Genomic DNA, 20,276 nt, shown 5'->3' with positions numbered 1-20,276 from the left:
CTATTTGTCTGTCATTCAATGTTATATGAGATACTTCAATGGTTTCCAGTGGAAATAAGCTTAGTCTTTTCATGGATCTCCTTTTAGTAGACCTTGTACCAGTGAACTGTACCGTCATGAAACTGTACCTTTTCCTATGCAAACTTCTAATAAAGTCTTCAATCAATCAAAACATCAGTGAAAAAGAGTCGGTGTGAATCAAAAGGACTGTTACACTTACACCTGCTGGACAATGATGGTACTACAGCTCTAATTTGGTAGTGAGTGCTCGATAGAACGCTGAATTGTGGTCCAATTTTATATAGGCGCCGCGAACCTTCTAGTTTTATACAAAGATAACTGATCTACAACAAGCTAACCTGCATATTAGGTCTTTTTGGCGTGTGACACCGTCGTATTACGGAATATATCGTGTAGACTTGGCTAGACATGATGAGTCTTTAGTAAACGTCTCTTGCGGTCTTGAACACAGCTCTGTTCCTCAACAGGCAACAGCAGGAGACGTACACGACACGTCATGACGAAGTTGCAAACAAAGTTCACACAGTGGTGTGTATGTGTGTGTTTGCAGCAACAAACCACCGACAATATGGAGGAAAAAGAGACAAACGCGGAAAGAAACTTCACTCCAGGTATATTATACACTGCTATAGGCCTACGTTTCAAGATAAGAAACAAAACAAGTATTATTATTATTATATCATTGCTGTTTATGATTTCACTTTAGGGTTTTTTAGATGACTGGCTTGTAACTACTGAGTTATAACAGCCAGCTGTTATAGTGTGTAGAGTAGAGAGTTCATTCCGGATTTCCTCTATTTTTTGGACTTCATTATTTTCTTTTTTTCAGTGTTTATGTAATGCTGTAGAAAGTTGTTAAAGGTTATTCAAGATGTGTTAGAGTAGCCTACATCTATCTCATCGTACGATTGATTGATTGAATACTTTATTAGAAGTTTGCATAGGAATAGTACAGGACAGTACAGTTCAGATACAAGGTCTACTAAAAAGATTTAATTCTACTGCTGTTTTGCTTTAGAATAACTGGGACCTATCTGGGATGTCACTAGTTATGCCTGCCCTGAGATTTCAATAAAAAGATTTTGAAAAGAAAAGGTCCTTTTGTATACTCAAGAATAACAAGATGTACTTGCCTAGGATATGTCAAGAAAATCTAAGCCAATTCTAGCCCTATATCACATTTTGAGATGCTTTGAATGTGCGGTGTGCATGGGTCCTTCTACTTCCGTTATACATACGTGTATAGCCTACAGTACATACATTATATTTTAACATACAGTATGTGTTATTATACAGTATATTATATAAGTACTGTATGTGCACTGACTATATGGACAGCAACTGAACACTGGAGTCACACATTTTGGCACAGCACCTGTAGTGTACAGTACATGCTGCAGCCTGGGACTCTCTACAGCACTGAACATTCTGTTCAATACATCTGGACTAAACTCAACTGTATGAGTGATATTACACCATTTTGGGGCAGCCGTATAGCTGAATGGGTACTGCTGTCTGGTCATCAGAAGGCCATTGTTTTGGTCTGCCACCCTCGCCACCCAGTCTCAGCGTAATTGTGTCACAGGCGCCAGTCTACTGTTTGTGCCCCCAGGCATTGTAATAATGTCCCTTCCCCACTGCTCCTAACAGTAGATTTATATCTACTGCATAGTACTGTGTTCTATCCGTCTGTCATTCAATGTTATATGAGATACTTCAATGGTTTCCTGGGTAAATAAGCCAAGTGCTTTCCTAGGATCTCCTTTTAGTTGACCTTGTACCAGTGAACTGAACCGTCATGAAACTGTACCTTTTTCTATGCAAACTTCTAATAAAGTCTTCAATCAATCAATCAATCAAAACAGCTAGGGTTAGTTAAATACAGAGGACACATTTCATGTTATCTGCAAATGTACAGTGACAAATAGCCCCAAAACTCTAAAGTGGACAATGTTTTATATTTGTTGCCCCATGTGTTATCAATGGCTTCATCACTGGCTATACATTTTCATGAAGTGTAGCCTTTTCACTCAGGGGGTTGTTCACCAATTTCTTTGAGTCAGATTATTAACAGAGGCTGAGAAAGTCTAGTGTTGACACAAATTCTACTTCCATTCCAAACCTGGTTCAAACCTACAGTATGTGCTTTGTTCTCATCAGACCCTGGAGGGTCGGGATTGCAGCCCAGCCAGAAGGTGATCATTGGAAGACAGCTGACAGAGTCAGGGCGTTTTGCTTATGCTGCGATGTGTGCCGTTTCCTTGGGGCAGCTGTTTGGTGGGCCTGAAAACAGGTAACTTATCAGAAAACAAGTGCCGCCCTCACACTGATTCTAGTTATACAACAGGTAATGGATGCCTGAAGACTAAATATGTAATATTTTGGTATCGATTTTTGCTGTGGTTTGTCCAGAGCATTTCGTGAACAGTACCTGGAGGGCCTGGTGAACTGGCTGGGCCTGGATGAGTCCGTCATGCCTGTCATGGGGGCCTTTCTGTCGGGCCTGGGCTGTGAGGGTTCTGATACCTTCTACTCCATCCTCCAGGCTGAGCCGCTGCTGGCTGCTGGGGCCACGCCAGTCGCACAGGTAGTTGACACTGGGCTGTATGACTTCTCATGTTGTCTTAACTCATCTGCATTAAGACCTGAGGCCGATTCTACAAATGTCTTCTAAAGCCTAACAGTTTTCTGAAAAACGTATGTTGCTATACCAGTGGCACTCAAACATTTTCATGTCAAGGACCTCCAAAATTAATTGATGTTTTTGGACCCCCACCTTAAAATATTTAAGATGGGGAAGAAATATTATTCAAAGATTTGAGTTAAAAATGTTTGCTTTAAAAATATATGTGTATTAAAAGATTTGCAGTTGCTCATGGTTAACTAGCTTCTAACTCTTAATTACGAAATTAAAATGGATAGCAAGCTGTGGAATGACCTCCATCCCTCATTCAGGACTTCAGATTCACTCCAGCTCATCTCCTAGCGATTATTATCCTTGTGTCCCCCAATTTCTGCTTGTTGGCCTTTTGGAGAGATGCTAGTTATAATGTAGAGTTTATTATCAGACTCCCAGCACAGAGAAGTTTAATTTACCGCCCTAGAGCTGCCGACTTAACTCAAGGGAGCTGGCAAGCGTCAAGTCTGTTGCATTTCAAGTCCTACTGAGCCCTGCAGGACGATGCCTAGATAACCTCTATTTTACAGTGCATACATTTTTGCATATTGTTGATGTCGGGAAAAAACTTTGTATCTCCATATTTCATCACATATATTTGATATAAATGCCAAAATTGCAAATCACTGGTGGGGTTATAAACTGTATTGTCCAGTTTGCTTTGCCTGTAAGAAAACAAATGAATGCAGATTTTTGTATTGTGTTATTTTTGCAAAATGTGCTTCAATGACTTTTATTTTCTGTTATAGGACCTGGTGTCCTTTTCTGTCAAAGACGGTAAGAATCTCATGTTATGAATGCATATTTGTCTTTGATGTAAAAAACATGTGACCAATAAATCATTCTGGTGCTGTGACGTGTGCTCAGGTCAGTACGATGCCAGAGCCAGGGTTCTCATCCGACACATCAGCTGTCTGCTACGAGTGTCTCCCCAGCAACTGGAGGAGTTTGAGGAGACCCTGGGAGAGAGGCTAAGGGAGGCAGTGGAGGAGAGCGAGTAAGTAAAGGATGGTTGCATGGATGGATGAATGGGGTCTTTATAGCTGCAGAATGTGGATGGCACAAACAAGTTAACAAGTTAATAAAGTGAGGAACTGACCGTGACACTGACCAGTGACCATAATACTGACCATGATGCTGTCACAATACTGACCATGATACAGAGGAAGACAATGGCATTGAGTGTTTCTGCACATGAAAGATAGTTATGTTCTTTGCATTGATTATTGAATATTATGTCTCTTCATGTTAAACTGCTCACATTCGGGACCGACCTCTACAGTAAGTTTGCCTGTGGGTGTTAAGATGCTTTTGCATGTTGCTGGATTTTGTCACAGAACACAGTGTCACAGCAGCTCTGTCACAGCCTTGCATCACTTTGTTCTGACTGTGAAGCCTTATTTATGTGAGATTATCCTTTCATCCTTACAGTCCTTAAACGTTTGCCAGTGCTTTTTTGTTCAGCCTGATAACAAAAAATCTAAAAAGTAAAGCTAAAACCCTTAAAGGTCCTACACCATGCATTTAAAAATAATTTATATAACACTGTTTGTGTCCCAAAAACGTTTTTGAAAAGGTTTGAGGCTAAATTACCACTCCTGAATACAGAGCCCCTGTCATTTCTGCCTGGCTTTCAGAGCATTTTCAGCTGCAGTACCACCTTGTCCTGAGTGGGAGGACTGCGCTATTGAGCCAGTTTTGGCCCCACACTCCTCCCCACCTCCTGCTCAGCAGGCCTGCCCACCCCTCCCCAACCCTCTCCCAGCTCCTCCTGCCTCCTTCTCAGGCCTGCCCACCCCTCCCCAACCCTCTCCCAGCTCCTCCTGCCTCCTTCTCAGGCCTTGTGACATCACAAATCTGACATTTCACAATCAGGACCGTTCTGAGACATGCTAACATAGATCTGCCCATAAACTGAGAAAGACACAATGGTCAGAAATAGGACTTTGTGAGGATAGAAGTTGCTGGTGGGACACCAAGAAAATACATAAAAATTGGAAAAATGAAAATTCATGGTGTAGTCCCTTTAAAAGTGTTGAGCACAAACATGTCTTAAGCTTGCATCCAAAACACTGATCTATTGCTTGGAGCAATCCATTTGACCAGTTTTGTTTTGCTCTGCATCGGTTAGAGAGGACTCATCTCGGAGGCGGAAAAGGGAGAGAGGACGAAGGTTACGACGCTACCTCCTCATCGGCCTTGCCACTGTCGGGGGCGGGACTGTAATCGGTCAGTGTTGTAATAAACCATAATGTATATTTCTGCTTAAACCAGGGTTACCAAATCCAGGAGAAATGACACATGTTGCCATGCAGAAACACGGAAATCCCCCAATCCAGGAGAAATTCAGGAGAAATTACAATTCAGGAGCATGGCAGGAGATGGGGTCAAAATTCAGGAGACTTCTGCCGAATTTAGGAGTGTTGGCAAGCCTGGCTTAAACAGGCTTTCCATCTTAGCTCATTAGAGACATTTGACCACTCAAATTGCGAAATATCACAAAAGACAATTAACACCTACGTAACTGGTTTCATTACAGTAGGTCATAGACACAACAATTCAGTTCATACGGTATGGATTTAATTGTTAATTATATATAACACCAGCCTTTACTAATGTAAACGCATATTGCGCTGATTCATTAAAAATGTTCAATCAAAAATATCAATTTGTGTGCATAATTCTGATTCCCTGTGCCCGTGTCAGGAGTGACAGGTGGACTGGCAGCACCCTTCGTGGCAGCAGGGGCAGGTGCGGTGATAGGGGCAGGAGGGGCTGCCGCTCTGGGCTCTGCCACTGGCATCGCCATCATGGCTTCCATGTTTGGAGCAGCAGGAGCCGGATTGACTGGTAGGTTTATACATGTAGGATGGGTTGTCCATTTGAAAAAAAAAAGCATGAGCACTTTCTACATATTACCTTTTTATCTGTCTTACCTGTGTCCTTGATTATTGTCTTTCTTACCTTCTTTCTCTCCCCAGGCTATAAGATGAATAAGTGTGTGGGGGCGATAGAGGAATTTGAGTTCCTGCCCTTGAGTTCTGGGAAACACCTTCACCTCACCATAGCAGTGACTGGCTGGCTCTGCAGCGGCAAATACAGTAAGCACTGGCTTACGACGATCACACATAATGGCATTATACTCCATTTCATGTCGGGTGGAAACCTTGTATTGTACCAATGTAGTTATTGTTCAGTCAAGCAGGAGCAAAGCTCTAGTGTTTTTGTTTGTTTTTATTTTCAAAGATGGCAAATCTACATGCTCACAATGCGTTGCACTGGTCCGCAATGCACTGTAAGCTTGTAGATTAGGCATTTTCACTGACTTATGCAAAAACAGCTTCCTCATACTTCATGATAAAAATATAAAATAAGGCATTCATTTATTTTAAAAAATGTGATGCAAGGTTTCTGTGAATAATAACTGCATGCAAAAAATGTATCTTTAGACATCAGCAACATTTGTCCACATGCTTCACTAAAACCAGAAAAGCTCAAGCTGCTTTTCTGCAAACAAACCACTTATATGCCTATGCAGCAGCCAGTTCACCTCAGCAATATATAAAACTGCTTTCAAGCACACTGCACAGTGTCCTCTTCAAACACAATAGCTACAAAACACTTCAGGTAAGAGTGGTACTCACTTTCTCTGAGCTGTCTGGCTCTCTCTTTCTCTCTCTGATTATTACTTATTACTGTAATTACTAGACATTGTAGTACTGATTGCTAGTTGCTACAATGTCTGAGGAACTAGAACAAAGTCATTTCACTCTTATGTACTTGTACGCAAGATGTAACACTAATCGACTTGAATCCTCCCCCGTCTCTCGTCAAACCCACCACCAAAAAAACCCTTCTAGACTCGTTCCAGGCCCCATGGTGCAACCTGGATAGTGGTGAGCAGTACTGCCTGGTGTGGGAGTCCCGCTTCCTCAGAGACCTGGGATCAGCCATGACCTCCCTGTTGGACGGCCTGGTCAGCATGATGGCCCAGGAAGCCCTGAAATACACCATCCTGTCAGGTAGGACAGGCCTATGGGTAATTTAATAGGCTATTAACAGAAACCAAGCATAGCCGCAGTGGGGGGAGTACAAAAAATAACAAATCTACAGCACCGCCACAGTGCAGAAATGTCTCCTGACATTTCTAAAAGGGCCTTTTGGTGGAAATATCAAAAATAGCAGACCTCCAAGCTCACAACGCGTCGCAGCGCGACACGTTGTGAGCTTGGATGTCAGCTATTTTCGGTGTGTGATACCACACTGAACTAAGCATAATCAAGTCAATACTGGAGATGTGGCATAAAGGCATGGATTTCTACACAGAGAGGGCAATTCTTTCAACATAAGATGCTGCGTTCAAGTTCAGGAGAGTTTTTGACAAGGCAATTCTCTTGAATTTCGCCTTCAGATATGGCATGGAAAGAGGGCAATTGCATTTCTTTCGCAATAGTAAAAACTGCATTCATGGTCTGGAGAGGACACTTTTTACAGATGAGTAAAAGGGCAGGGGCTCAAGCCCCCTTTGATATCTATGTGTGTAAATGCCTGCCGCCACATAAAACACACTACAGTATGGCTGTTGGCACAGTGGCCCGTGAGAACACAATTGTAGGCTATAGCAGTTGGCATGGCAGCCCATCAGACCATAAGTACAGTTTGGCACAGCGGCAATATTATACATTTTTCTAAATGACAAACGTTACACACAAGAACAATTACTTATTTACAGAACCCAATAGCCAGGCTATACTCATTCCAGTACAATAGAGCTTTTACTTTATCTGAAGGATGGATTACAAAGGGTAACGGCGTTGGATAGGCAAATTTGGCAGCTACAAGACAGATTTTAAAGTATTTTTGTAGCTCTTACTGAGAGCAGAGATAATTCATTAATAAATACTATCCTAAAGGGTCACTGTTGACCTTCAGGACCGAATAAACAAGCTATTAACTATTCCAAATGTGCTCTTGCGCTCTGGGGTGATGGTAATGAATTCCCTCATGATGTCAACAACTTGATAGACTCTGGCTGGGGCTCTTCATTTACACATTCTGTGATTTTCTTTGATTTGGGCCCAACAAAGAAATTAGTTTCTGTGCCATGTTGTTAACAACCTGTTCACTCAATGAAGATAGCTTGTGTCCCGTGCGTAAAGTAGTTGATTGAAGGACAGATGTATGTCAACCAATCCCAGCTGTCTTATCTAGCCATTGTCCTTAACAATCTGCGCCTGAATCATTGTCTGTCCTTGTTCCCTGTTAAGGCATTGTGACGGCTCTGACATGGCCGGCGTCATTGCTGGCAGCAGCCAGTGTCATCGACAACCCCTGGTCTGTTTGTCTCAGCCGCTCTGCAGAGGTGGGCAAACACCTGGCCCATGTTCTCAGAAGCAGACATCAGGTAACATCACTGTTAAGTTCTTACTACTAAACATTGCACACATGGTTTCTCATATTAACAGGGGTCTTCAACATTTTCAGGTCCAAGGACCTCTTAGTTGAGAAAGAAATGAAGCAGGGACCCTCACAACTTTTTCATAGATTCCATATACTGTAGTTTCATTGTTTGACAGCACAATCATCATTGTATTTTGGATTCATGTCAATTTGTGTTTTCAGATACGTATTTAACCACTTGAACCTTCAATACTTAACTTGACATTTCACTCTGTACTTTGTCTGCTCTTTTCCCCCTCTACACCAAACCTCTTTGCCGAAAATAGCCGATCTACAAGCTTGTAGATCTGCTATTTGTGGCTACAGTTCTCAGAATATGGACGCTAGGGTTCCGGTGGTTAATATAAAAAATGTTTCTATCACACAAATATTTGGAGGAACCCCTGTAGTAACTCTGAGGACCCCCTAGGGGTCCCGGACCGCCTGTTGAAGACCCTAGATCTATAATATACAATCTCACATCAGAACAGATTGAGGTCATGAACTGGCAAAGCCTCTCTTTAATATCAGTCTGTAGTTCTGTGGTCTGTGGTTCATGGGGGAAACACTGATGACCTCACTCTTTGGACTCGGTTGAAACGTCTTTCAATTTCCAGCGTAGGATCATGAAACAAGTTGAAAGTGTGGCTGGTGAATTGACGCCACTTGGAGTGGTTTTGGTAATGCATGTGGAGCGAATAGCAGGAGGGCGAAAATGCAGGCTGTATGATCAAAGCGCTACATCTGTTCGACTGCCTCCATCTCTGTGCACTTCAAGGGGAAGCGTCCTGTCAGCCTCATAGGCTTCAGTCTGGGTGCCAGGGTCATCTACTTCTGCTTGCAGGAGCTTGCCAATGAGAAAGGTAAGTCCAGACCACCAGTGCACTACACAGTAAACTCTTATAGTGGGAGAAATATGTGAAAAAGGTGTTCACTTCCGGCAGAAAGCGTGAAAATTTGCACCTAGGGGTATTTTTGTGCGCTGAATTCAAAAATTGACGGTCCCAAGCACTTTTCTCAAATTCACTTTTCTCTCATTCACTTACCATAGGGTTAGGGTTAGGAAAAAAAGACCCCCCAAAAATCTTCTTTAAGTAGCATGTGAGGGGTCTATCTAGGGGGTTTTCATGATTCTGAATCCATTCCAAGCATTTGTTTTGCATAAAAAACATTCCTTGGGGAAGAAATGGACCCCACAAACTATGGTTTAGTGATGAGTCATCACTTTTCAAAGTTTTGTTGTGTCCATTTCTCGGAAAGGAATGTTTTTCGTGCAAAACAAATGCTTGCAATGGATTCAGAATCCCGAAAAACACCTAGTTTGACCCCTCACATGCTACTTGAAGAAGATTTATTGGGGGGTCTTTTTTCCCTAGTATGGTAAGTGAATGAGAGCCACCAGATCCCATGGGAAAAGTGCTTGGGACCGTCAATTTTTGAATTCAGCACACAAAAATACCCCTAGGTGCAAATTTTCACGCTTTCTGCCGGAAGTGAACACATTTGCCTTTTTTTGTTACATATTTCTCCCACTATTAGGTCAGGGGCAACTTTGATGATGGAGAGGGCCACTACATTTTCACACTCACTCCAGAAGGCCACAATGCATATACATAGCAAAACTAGCTGATAGATCGGCTATTTTTGAATGGGAATCCTGAAAAGTAACTTTTTTTTTCCTTCTTTTTTCTAAAACTTTCAAATGCATTTATATGTTCTTATGTTAACATTATGAACTTAAATACAAATACATTGGACATAAAAAATACAATAACATTTTAATACTAGTCGTTTAGCTACTAGTATAGACTGAAGTAATTAAAGCAGGTAATTTTTCCATGTTTGGAATTGTAACAGCTGAAATCAATGATATATCAGTACTCCTATATCAACCTGCAGGCCGCATTAAAGTGAAGGTGAGGGCCGCATGTGGCCCCCGGGCTGCCGGTTGCCCAAGTATGCCTTACTTCTAGGTGTTAATTTAACCACATAAAACCCTCTCTATAAAACGGACCTGAGTTACAACCACATGGACCTGTTAGATCACCGGAACTAATTCTCTATTTGCTTTTTATGTTTTAATTTTTTAAATGTGTAAGTTGTGTAATTTCCACAAAACAATATATAAATCCCCCAATGGAAATGTGCTTTTAAACTGGAACATGTTTAATAACACCTGTGCCTACACCGTGCTCTTTTGCACAGTGCGATAATAATTCCCCTTGAGATCCGAGGTGCTCAGGTGCAAAGGATGCTTAGAAATGATTGCTTTGAGATTAATTACTCCCTGTTCCCATGTCATGATTATCTTATCAGCCCGAGACACTGAAATACCCCTGTAGTTTTCTACTAAATCCTAGTTAGAGTATAACTGCTGAAATACCCCTGTAGTTTTCTACTAAATCCTAGGTAGAGTATAACTGTTAACCCTAACCCTAACCCTAACTGCAATTTCAGCCATTACAAAAAACAAGCGTAAGCATGAAAAGGGAGAATTTGTTTATTTCATGTGAATATTGTTTTATACAGAAACCTTTGTGGTGTGGATGGGATGTGGTTTGGTTTCTTAGGCAGTGAAGGTGTAGTGGAGGATGTGGTTCTGTTGGGGGCTCCTGTCGATGGCTCCGAGAAGGCCTGGAAGAAAATGGCCAAAGTTGTGGCGGGCAAGATCGTAAACGGCTACTGCAGGTAAACATGCCAGGGATCTCCCCTTTATAGTGTGTAAAGAAATTTCATAATTTCCATAGTGACACCACAATAACCATAATGCCATAAAAACAACAACAAGGAGCATCATCTTTTAAAGCTCTTCACGAGACATGAGTACACGAAAGCTTTCTTTCTTTCTTTCTTTCTTTCTTTCTTTTCTCCTTATTTATTTTACTTTAACCTCATCTCATCTTAAGCCTTTTGAATATTAAGAGATCATTTTATTGCATGTTGTTATTAATTGTATTAAGCATTTTGTAAGAATGTAATTAATGTAATTAAATGTCAATATAGTATACAAATGAATACAACTTATTTTTATGACTGTATGATGGACATAGAATATCTTAGAGCTGGACAATATGACTTAAAAGTGTTGATGTTCCATTTTGTCTTGTAAACATGGTAGCTATGTCTTTTTTTTAAACTGAAATCAGACTTCTGAATAACACAGGTTTAAAGGAGGAGCAACTGATAGTTAGAGATGAGATAGATTTTGGTGAATTATAAATTACACTGTTTAACCACTGTTTAACCTGGTGTGGTGTCCCTATAGTTTGGGTATGTAACTTGAAACCTTGAAAAAGAAGAAATTAATTGAATTGAATAAAAAATGATACATGAAACCTTTCTTAAAAACCCCAAATATGTTTTAAAACAGTTATAAAAATGTCCACATTTACAACATTTTCAGAAATATTACTAATAATATTATTTTCCCTATTGGTCATATGATGGTCACCTCCAAAGCCCAGGGTCCCCACATTTTTACAGATTGCGCGTGATGTGTACAACACATGTATGTAATGTTTCCTAATCTCTCATCATCTACCAGGGGAGACTGGCTCCTGGGGTTCTTGTACCGGAGCTCGGCTGCACAGCTCTCTGTCGCCGGGCTACAGCCAGTCAACGTAGACGACCGGCGCATCGTCAACGTGGATCTCTCCTCCATTGTGAGTCACCACTCGTTACAGACCCTTTTAAGTACGAGTGCCCTGGAAATTGGGAGCTTGTTTTTAACTAAGAATGGTTTAATATGAATAGCAAACAACATGATGACTAACACAAGGTTACTACTTAATACAAAAAGGCCACTGGCTAATACAGTATTGTGTCAAACTGACATGTTCATCTATTGCGTTGGGGACTTTTGTTTGTTAGCAGGCTTGCATCTGCATTATAATTAGGGGTCAGTGACTAATTGGTGGGTGCAGAGAGCCAGTTTGCATGTTCCTGTGTGACAACATAACTGTGCCAGATGCATTCTTTTAAAACATGCTCAAGCCACATTCTTCAGTACTATGTACTATAGATTTGAAAGTACAGACAGTGAAAATATATTTTCAGAATGTTTTTCAAAGCCATAATGTCTTCTTTAAAATAAATATTTTTGGCCTCTTTTTGTAGATTTTGAAATGACGGTTGCATGTGGTTTCATACCATCTATCTTCTGTTAAAAGCATGAACTGGACATTTGTATCAAGCGTCAACTGTGGTGATATTAAGCACTTAAGCCCTATATACTTTTAGTTATCTATACACAATGGGTCATGAAGCAATAGGTGCAGGCTTGTAGATCCACTGTTTTTGCTTTTTATAAGTTATTGGCTTTTTATCACCTATAACACCTATAATGACATGGCCAAATTAGGTTCACCAGATGAAAGTGGTTAAGCTCATTCAAATCACTCAGATGAAGATGAAATGTGTACATCAGCATCTGCAAATATCATCTGATAACCATGGGAATTGGTGTGGGGGGTGAAAGTTTATGGGCACAACATTTTGAAACGGATAAACCGCAATATGAAAATAAACCGCAATATGAAAAAGTTAAGATATGCAGAATCATATAGAAAGTAGAAATAGTTTTAAAAGAAAACTGAATAGAAACATTCACATTTGTTATAATGTTACACTGAAAATGTCCCCTCCTTTTCAAGAAGACGCCTACAAAGTGTGTCTGTGTGCTTTCCCAGGTGAAGGGACACTTGGACTACATGCGTCAGATGGACACCATCTTGGTGGCGGTGGGCGTGCCCACCAGGGAAACACCGGGCGCCTCGGCCTCCAGTCGGCTTGTGACGATAACCGAAGGGAAAGGGGACACCGCTGAGGAATGCCTCGAGGAAGAGCAAGTCGACAAGAGGCAAACCGTTGACTGTAGCCCAGCAGGGATTGGTGAGACTGGCACAATAATAGACGACAGAGAACAGAGCGAGGTGACGGAGGCAGAGGATGAGGACAACGCGTGGGACATCCCTGATATTTCTGATCTGTTGGACTCCCTGAATGATGAGGACGGTGCAGCTGAAAGGGGAGTTGTTGGGAGTAATTCGCCGCATCCCGCGGAGGACAGTGACTCTGATGTCACACACGCAGGTTTCGACAGCGCCTGTGGTGGTGCTGAAGAGGCCAGCTCAGACAACGAACACGTGTCCTGGAGCTGGGAGGATACGCCCTGGACCCGCGAACTCACACACCCAAACAAACATGACCACACGTAGTAGGAACAACCAAGGTTAGATTTCGTCACTATCGGGCAGAAACCTTGTATCTCCAAGTTTCAAATTTGTAAATGTTTTCGCAAAGTAAAGCACTGCTTCATCACACAAGGCCGTCGCACAAAAGTAGTGAAAACAGCTGATCTACAAGCACACAACGCCTCGCGGTGCGAGGCGTTGTGTGCTTGTAGATCGGCTGTTTTCACTCGTTTAAATCATATTAAAAATGATAAATACAAAACAAACCGTTTTGGACATACAAGGTTTCCACCCGACAACGGCGATTTGCTTGGGGTGTGGGGGGTCATGCCTCTGCTTTTGATATCCCCCACTACTAGCCATTCGTTTTGTTTTGTTTCCCGCCGGCGGGGATATGTTCTATCCCTGCTTCTGCTCAGACTGAACATACCGGTACGCATTTCCTTTTGGGAAACGGTGGACTCATGAGCTTGTAGAGCAGCTTTTTAATCCAACCCCCTTTTAACTCAACTCCTGTGAACTTGACTTTTCAGCATCGTGGGAGCAATTGTGCATTCCATTCTCAGCTCAGTGATAATTTATTAATAATGAGAAATCATAATACAACTTGAGATGATAACGATAACTCAATAACTCATATCATTTTAACCCTGAATTTCGTTTTAATTTAATTTATAGCTATAATTGTTATTTATAGCGACACTGTGAAAATAATAGTGTTAATATTTTTGTCAGTATTGTCTTTTAAGCACCTGATACACGTAGCAATTTTTTCATCAATATCAACCAGCTACGACCAGTGGCGTCAATTGGGTATGGCCATTGGCAGCGTCATTGGATTAATCTTTTTGTGCTTTCACGCGTGCAAGACAACAGTCATGTTGCCATACCTTATCAACAGGTATGAATTTATTTTAGGAAGTACATTTTATTTTTTCCCCTTTAGCCAAGGTATGGCAACTGCCATACCTAGCCATACCCAATTGACGCCTCTGGTTGTTGTTAGTTGATACTGATGAAAAAATTGCTACGTGTATCAGGGGCTTAAGACTGGAAGCTAGTTTCTGAGAAAATATATCTGTCTCATGGCCTGAAGAGAATGCACTGTACGAAGGTTTCATTTAGAATCTTTCCTTACGCTGGGGTTTGCCACTCTGCCCAGCATACTGATTGGTTCTCACCAAAAGTAATTTGCCAAAGTCCTTCAATTCCTTTGTAGGCTAAAAGATTAAAATATTGCTCAATCGCTACCATTGCCTTGTTTTCAGTTTTTCTATACTATGTTCAGTTACAGTGCCAAATGTACAGGGCCGGCCCGACCCACTAACAAAGAAAACATTTGGCCCCACTACTGTTTCAAGACCAGTTTTATTTATTTGTGCCAATCGTGTAATCTAAAACAGTACACACAACCATAACAATGAAATGTAGTTTTCTTTTGCTACTCCCTCCCACTGCCCCCAGAGATTTTTGTCTCTGCCAGGCTGCAGGCCTCTGCCTGTCCGTCCGTCTGTGTGTTTGTCCAGCGTCTGTGTACAGCTAGACTAGTCAGCAGTCAGCACCGTTAGACTGTTCGGCGTGAAACTTTGCACTCACACTCCCTGGAGGACAAGGAAGAACCTCTGCCCCAAACTTTTCAAATCGATCTAATGGTGGCACCGTAACAGGGCCCTTCATGTTTCGGCCTATAACTCTTGAACCGAATGTCGTACAATCAAATGTTAATTTTTTTCCATTTTGCGTTTTCTTCAAAAAACACTTTTTGCTATAACTCAACAGATTTTGAAATTGGCCAGAACAGCCTGCTTCACGTTTTGGCCTATAACTGGTGAACCATAGGTCACACAATAAATACCGGTAAATAAAAATCCCTGGATTCCTTGGATCAAGTTCTCATAAAGGCCCCAACCATTTGTGCCAAATACATTTTCCATAATTTAGCGTTTTTTTCAAAACAAATGTTTTAAAATACTTACAAATTTGTCCCAAACTCATAAAAAAAAGGTACACATTAAGTCATGTGATCAAGATGTATGGGTTAAAATCGCCAGATCCCATTCCGAGTGAAGTGGCTATGACTACCCTCTGCCAGGGCCCTGGGTAGACCTGGCGGAGATCTGTGCTCCGAGGAGCACATTTTTCAATTTAAGAAAATTGTGATACATATTAATATTTTATATACGGTTTAGTACTTTTTCCTACATTCTTCTTTCATCAAACATCCACATTGAGTTCCCATGATCTGTAGACAAGTGTACAGTATACTATACGGTAACTATGTGTCTCTCTTTCGGTGATCCCCTTCTCCGTGTGTGAACCAGCTGTCAGTCAAGCGTGTCCACCTGGTTGGGCAGGAGCAAAGGCATCCCTATCCCGGCGTGTTCAGCATCCAGCAGGTTCACAGCATCCGTGGCCGTGGCAGGGGGGTGGGGAGGATCGGAGGCCGAAGGAGACGCTAGATCGCTGGCCATATTGGGGTCGCCAGAGTTACGGAGGGACAGGGAGACCGGCGAGGGTCTCCGGGGGGAGCGCGAGGAGCAGCAAGGCAGGAGCTTCCCCAGGGCCCGCTTGAAGTCCCGCATGAACAGTGGGTAGATGATGGGGTTCATGGTGCTGTTGCAATAGCCCAGCCACGTGATGGCGTCGAAGAGCGCAGGGGGGATGCACTCACACACCGCCTGGGAGAAGAGAAAGACGTGGACCCAAGGACACAGACAGTTAAGGTGATGTTGAGCTGTGTTAGAACGTTATGCTGTGTAGCTATAGCTACAGTGTCTGAATGACACAAGGTTAAAGAGAAATTGAAGAAGTGAATTGTGTTGTATTGCTTAGCAGTGAATACCTTGTGTTGCTAGATTGAGTTTGAACGCTGAGAACAAGTTGTATGTTAGATAAGGTTAGAGTAGGGAGTAGCTACAAGTTGAAGGTCACACAGCTGCCAGCAGAAGAGTGGTCCTTTCTTTGATTTACGATTCACACAGCTTAGTAGAGGAGATCAAATGTTTTATTGTTTTTCTTTAGCAAATTATAAGCTGACAGTGAGGGGAGAGTGAGGCAGTCTGTCTGTCTTGGTCTTGGTGTGTCTTGGTGTAGGATGTATTGTGTATGTATTTGTGTGTGACTGTGTGCAAATGTTTCTATTATCTTTTAACATCGTTTCTGAGTCAAGGTTTGCTGATCTTTTGAGAGTTTCAATTCTGCTATAGACTATTAGACAGATTAAGCAAGGATTTTCACGTCAAAATCTGACTATTTTTTATTATTTATTTATTGACAAGGACTGATCTTCAAGCTGACACACATTAAGACAGTATTAGATCTAATGCTGTTATACAAGTTATACACACATCACATTTTCCTTTTGCTTTGGGTATAAATTGTAGTATAAATTAGCCTTATTGAAAATGGTGCCAGCTGCTGGAGTGCAGGCTCCAGTACCATCAAGATGAGAGAGGGGGGAGGTGGGAGACGAGAGAAGGGGGAAGCGCAGAATGTGGATGGGAGAAGGGGGAGGCCAGGAGGTGGGGATGCGGATGGGGCAGAACTTCAACTTCAAGGCAGAGCTACGTTCACACATCACATTTAATGAAGGAGGGCACAGACTGTGCATTCTGAGCAGACACAGTTGGAACATCAAATGACTGGGTCATTGAACGCTGAAAGGCAGGATAAGTGTAATTACCAATTGATTGTTTTTTCTGTCATCCATTTTACTCTTGCAGATGTTGTTCTTCCTTTTTACAATCTCAGAAACTTTTTGGCTTCGGCTTAAAGTGCAGGCGTTTTTAATCCCCTGCTATGATAAATGTCTTGTTTAGTGCTTTGGGAATGTGCGCCTCTTTATATTTCTTTAATATTGAACATTTCCCAGCTTGTGGGAGAGTAGAGGGAGACTATGGAGGACTTGAAGGGGTGGTGGGAGGGAAACACGTGTCGAGGATTAGCTTTTTAAATTGTATGAATGATGTAATTATGCTTTCTATGTTCTACTTGACAGGTAATGAAAACAACCAATCTACAAGTAGATTGGCTATTTTCAAAGAGGAAAACTGAACAAAATATGGACAGCAGGTGAAAACATTTTCCTCCTTTTTTAACTTGTGACATTAAGCTACATTATAATTCTACTCCACCATAAGCTCAGTGTTGTGTTACATCTGGGCCAGTGTCTGCTCTCTCTCTACTAACCTGAGCCATGTTGGTGATGAAGAAGGGCAACCAGGCACTGAAGAAGAGGCCCAGCAGAACTCCCAGTGTCAGACTGGCCTTAAGAGCTGTCCGGCCCTGCCTGTGTGCTAGACGACGCTCTGTATTCATAGACGACTGTGAACAGCATGACACACCGGGTAATGTGATGGTTTTAGAATTTAGATACATTACATGCAGTATTTTACACATGTTGAACATTCTTGACTGACGTGTCTCTTGGTACAGGTCTGCTTTCTGAACCCACAGTTCGAACTAAATGTGGAGAAGCGTTTTATGCACCATATAGGTGCATGTGTCTTTTGCCTTTTACCAAGGATCTAACCTTTCTGACTTTTTGAGTAAAGCACTTGGAATTGCCTTGTTGAACTTTGTTATACAAATAAACTTGTAAGGCTATGGTCATAATTCTTTTTTTGATCCCCATCTGCAGACATGTAAGGCAGGTAATAACATTTTCCAGCTAGTGTTATGACTTTTTGTCGAATTGTAGAATTAGTAAGTAGTAACTGTTAACCTACAGTATGAACTGGATCCCATCCAGCCTTGATTTTCTTTTGTAATCCTTTCCTCTTTATCCTATGCCTCTCCTCTCTTCTCTTTTTGTATTCAGCAATCAGCGTGCAAATCTCTGAAGTACTATACCTTGTTAATGAGAGGGGATATAACGTTAAAGGAATCACCCCCAAAATGATTGTATCGATTACTCACCCCCATGGAGACTCATGGATATTGTTTGTTTTTGCCGCATTCCTCTTTGTGTCTCCATAGGGAACCACTGCTGGTCATCAAATTATTGGCTTAGGAATGCTACAAAAACTGTCCATGAATTCAAGTCTCCTGGGGTGAGTAATTGATAGATAAAAAGTAAAATAAATAAATAATAATAGTTGGGTGAACTATCCCTTTAATGTGGCAGTGTGGCAAATGAAAGCACAAACAAGCATGCACTCACGCCCATGCGAGCGAGCGAGCGAGCACGCACGCACGCACACACACACACACACACACACACACACACACACACACACACACACACACACACACACACACACACACACACACACACACACACACACACACACACACACTTGAAATATTTATTTATGTCCATATAAACAGAAGTACAAGAATACCTTGTACAAAGAACATAAACACTGAAAGTGCAGTCAGACAATAGGAAAACAGCCAGTTACAAAGTGCCTATTTAGACAAAACATTGTTACATACAATACAGTTGGCATACGAGTCAGACACAGGGGACATCAATCACAGATAAAGGAAACAACGCCTCCTCCAAATTGAGCGGCTTTCTACACAAACACACACATAGGATGTGGAAATGCATTTCTACCACTCAATAGTTTTGGGTTTTAACTACCCTCCTATTCTGTAGTGTAGTCTTTGTGAAAGAGATGTCAAGTACGGTGAGTGAACAATCAGCACTCCAATCACAGGGAAATCTGTAGTGTTTCATTTAATTCACAATGTCCAGCACAGTCAGTAGAGCACTTGCCTTTCAACCACAAGGATCTAGGTTTGATCCCTGGCAACACCAAGTCAGTGTATGAGTAGCGAGGCTTATGTAACTTATGGCTCTTTTAGACTGGATTTGTTTCCATACAGCTCAATTTCAGATAAGCTTCTCAGAACCTAATTTGGGTCCTGCTCAGCAATCCATCTCCATTGTCTAATGCCTCGTATGGGCCTAAGCCATAAGGGGATAAATCAACACTTGATTTTCGCTGTTTAACTTTGAGCAGCTCAAAATAGAGAAACCTCAGACATCGTATGTACACATTCCTCTCTCTCTGTCTTACCGGTATGTTACGGGATGCAGAATGCTCTGGGTGACTGAAGTCATCTCCTTCCTGGTGAGCGTGCCCAGCAGCGGCCCCAGACGATGGGGGACGGGAAGGCTCTCCGATGGAGTGCTGTGGGTAGGGAGGGTGGCTTAGTGCCGCTACCCGCCTCGCCTGTCGGTGGGCTACCAGCAGGATCCGACAGTAGGTGAAGCAGATGGCACTGGAGGGCAGGAAGAAGGTCAGGACGGACGCCACCAAGGCGAAGGGCAAGGTCACCCGCAGGCGGCACTGGAACGACTGGCCGCCGGAGGGTGACATTTGGAAGTAGGAGGCGGGGTACAGAGCGTCCCAGTACGAGCTGACGTTGGCACTTCGGCTGCCATGCATCGGAGCGTGCCCGCTGCTGTGGCCCAAGCTGTGCCACTTCATCTTGATGGGCAGGAAGGAGGCCAGTGCCGCCAGGCCCCAGGAGGCTGCCACCAGGAGCAGGGCCCGTGGAGGGGTCATCCTCTGCTTGTAACGCAGTGGTGAGATGATGAGCAGATAGCGGTCCAGGCTGATCACACAGAGGTTGAGGATGGAGGCGCTGCAGCACATCACGTCGAAGCACAGCCAGACGGGGCAGAAGCCCGGCCACAGAACCCAGGATCCGCACAACACGTTGAGCATGGCCGGAGGCATGACCACCAGTGCCACCATCAGGTCAGAGAAGAACAGTGACACCAGGAAACAGTTGGAGGTGCAGCGCAAGGATCGATGGGCGAACACCAAAGCAATGAGCAGCATGTTGCCACAAGTTGTCATTATGATAATGATGGTCAGCATGAACGCCAACAACCAGGGCCCACTGCCAGTAACACCCCAGGCGCTGTTGGTTGAAATGCTGCCGTTATGGATCCATGGTAGGTTTACACCATCTACGCCCAGGTCACCCAT

At 42.6% G+C, this 20,276-nt stretch overlaps 2 protein-coding genes across 2 annotated transcripts; one reads left to right on the top strand and one right to left on the bottom strand.

The window, feature by feature from the left end:
- The first annotated feature begins 569 nt into the window (after positions 1 to 569).
- Positions 570 to 13,459, top strand: tmco4 (transmembrane and coiled-coil domains 4). Its single transcript, XM_080733103.1, has 14 exons — positions 570 to 632; positions 2,182 to 2,314; positions 2,434 to 2,608; positions 3,448 to 3,475; positions 3,566 to 3,695; positions 4,830 to 4,927; positions 5,405 to 5,548; positions 5,680 to 5,799; positions 6,559 to 6,720; positions 7,966 to 8,102; positions 8,916 to 9,000; positions 10,708 to 10,825; positions 11,682 to 11,799; positions 12,826 to 13,459. The coding sequence occupies exons 1-14, from the start codon at positions 590 to 592 to the stop codon at positions 13,351 to 13,353; spliced, it is 2,019 nt and encodes a 672-aa protein (XP_080589229.1). The 5' UTR covers positions 570 to 589; the 3' UTR covers positions 13,354 to 13,459.
- A 2,194-nt stretch (positions 13,460 to 15,653) lies between these two features.
- On the bottom strand, positions 15,654 to 20,276 carry htr6 (5-hydroxytryptamine (serotonin) receptor 6; the record flags this gene model as incomplete). Its single annotated transcript, XM_080732848.1, has 3 exons — positions 15,654 to 16,007; positions 17,518 to 17,652; positions 19,356 to 20,276. 3 exons carry the CDS (start codon positions 20,274 to 20,276, stop codon positions 15,654 to 15,656), a joined length of 1,410 nt encoding a protein of 469 aa, XP_080588974.1.

Source organism: Nannobrachium achirus, assembly GCF_963921795.1.
Source record: "Nannobrachium achirus genome assembly, chromosome: 9".
Classification (NCBI taxonomy): Eukaryota; Metazoa; Chordata; class Actinopteri; order Myctophiformes; family Myctophidae; genus Nannobrachium; species Nannobrachium achirus.
Note: the sequence above shows the minus strand (reverse complement) of the source record. Positions and strands in the feature narration are given on the sequence as shown.

What these genes read in the sequence shown, in the direction of transcription:
- tmco4 (XM_080733103.1), top strand. Translation starts at nt 590, where the DNA reads ATGGAGGAAAAAGAGACAAACGCGGAAAGAAACTTCACTCCAG. An exon ending in GAGGCAGTGGAGGAGAGCGA is followed by an intron (nt 3,696 to 4,829) that starts GTAAGTAAAGGA and finishes TGCATCGGTTAG; the next exon opens with AGAGGACTCATCTCGGAGGC. An exon ending in TTCTCAGAAGCAGACATCAG is followed by an intron (nt 8,103 to 8,915) that starts GTAACATCACTG and finishes GTGCACTTCAAG; the next exon opens with GGGAAGCGTCCTGTCAGCCT.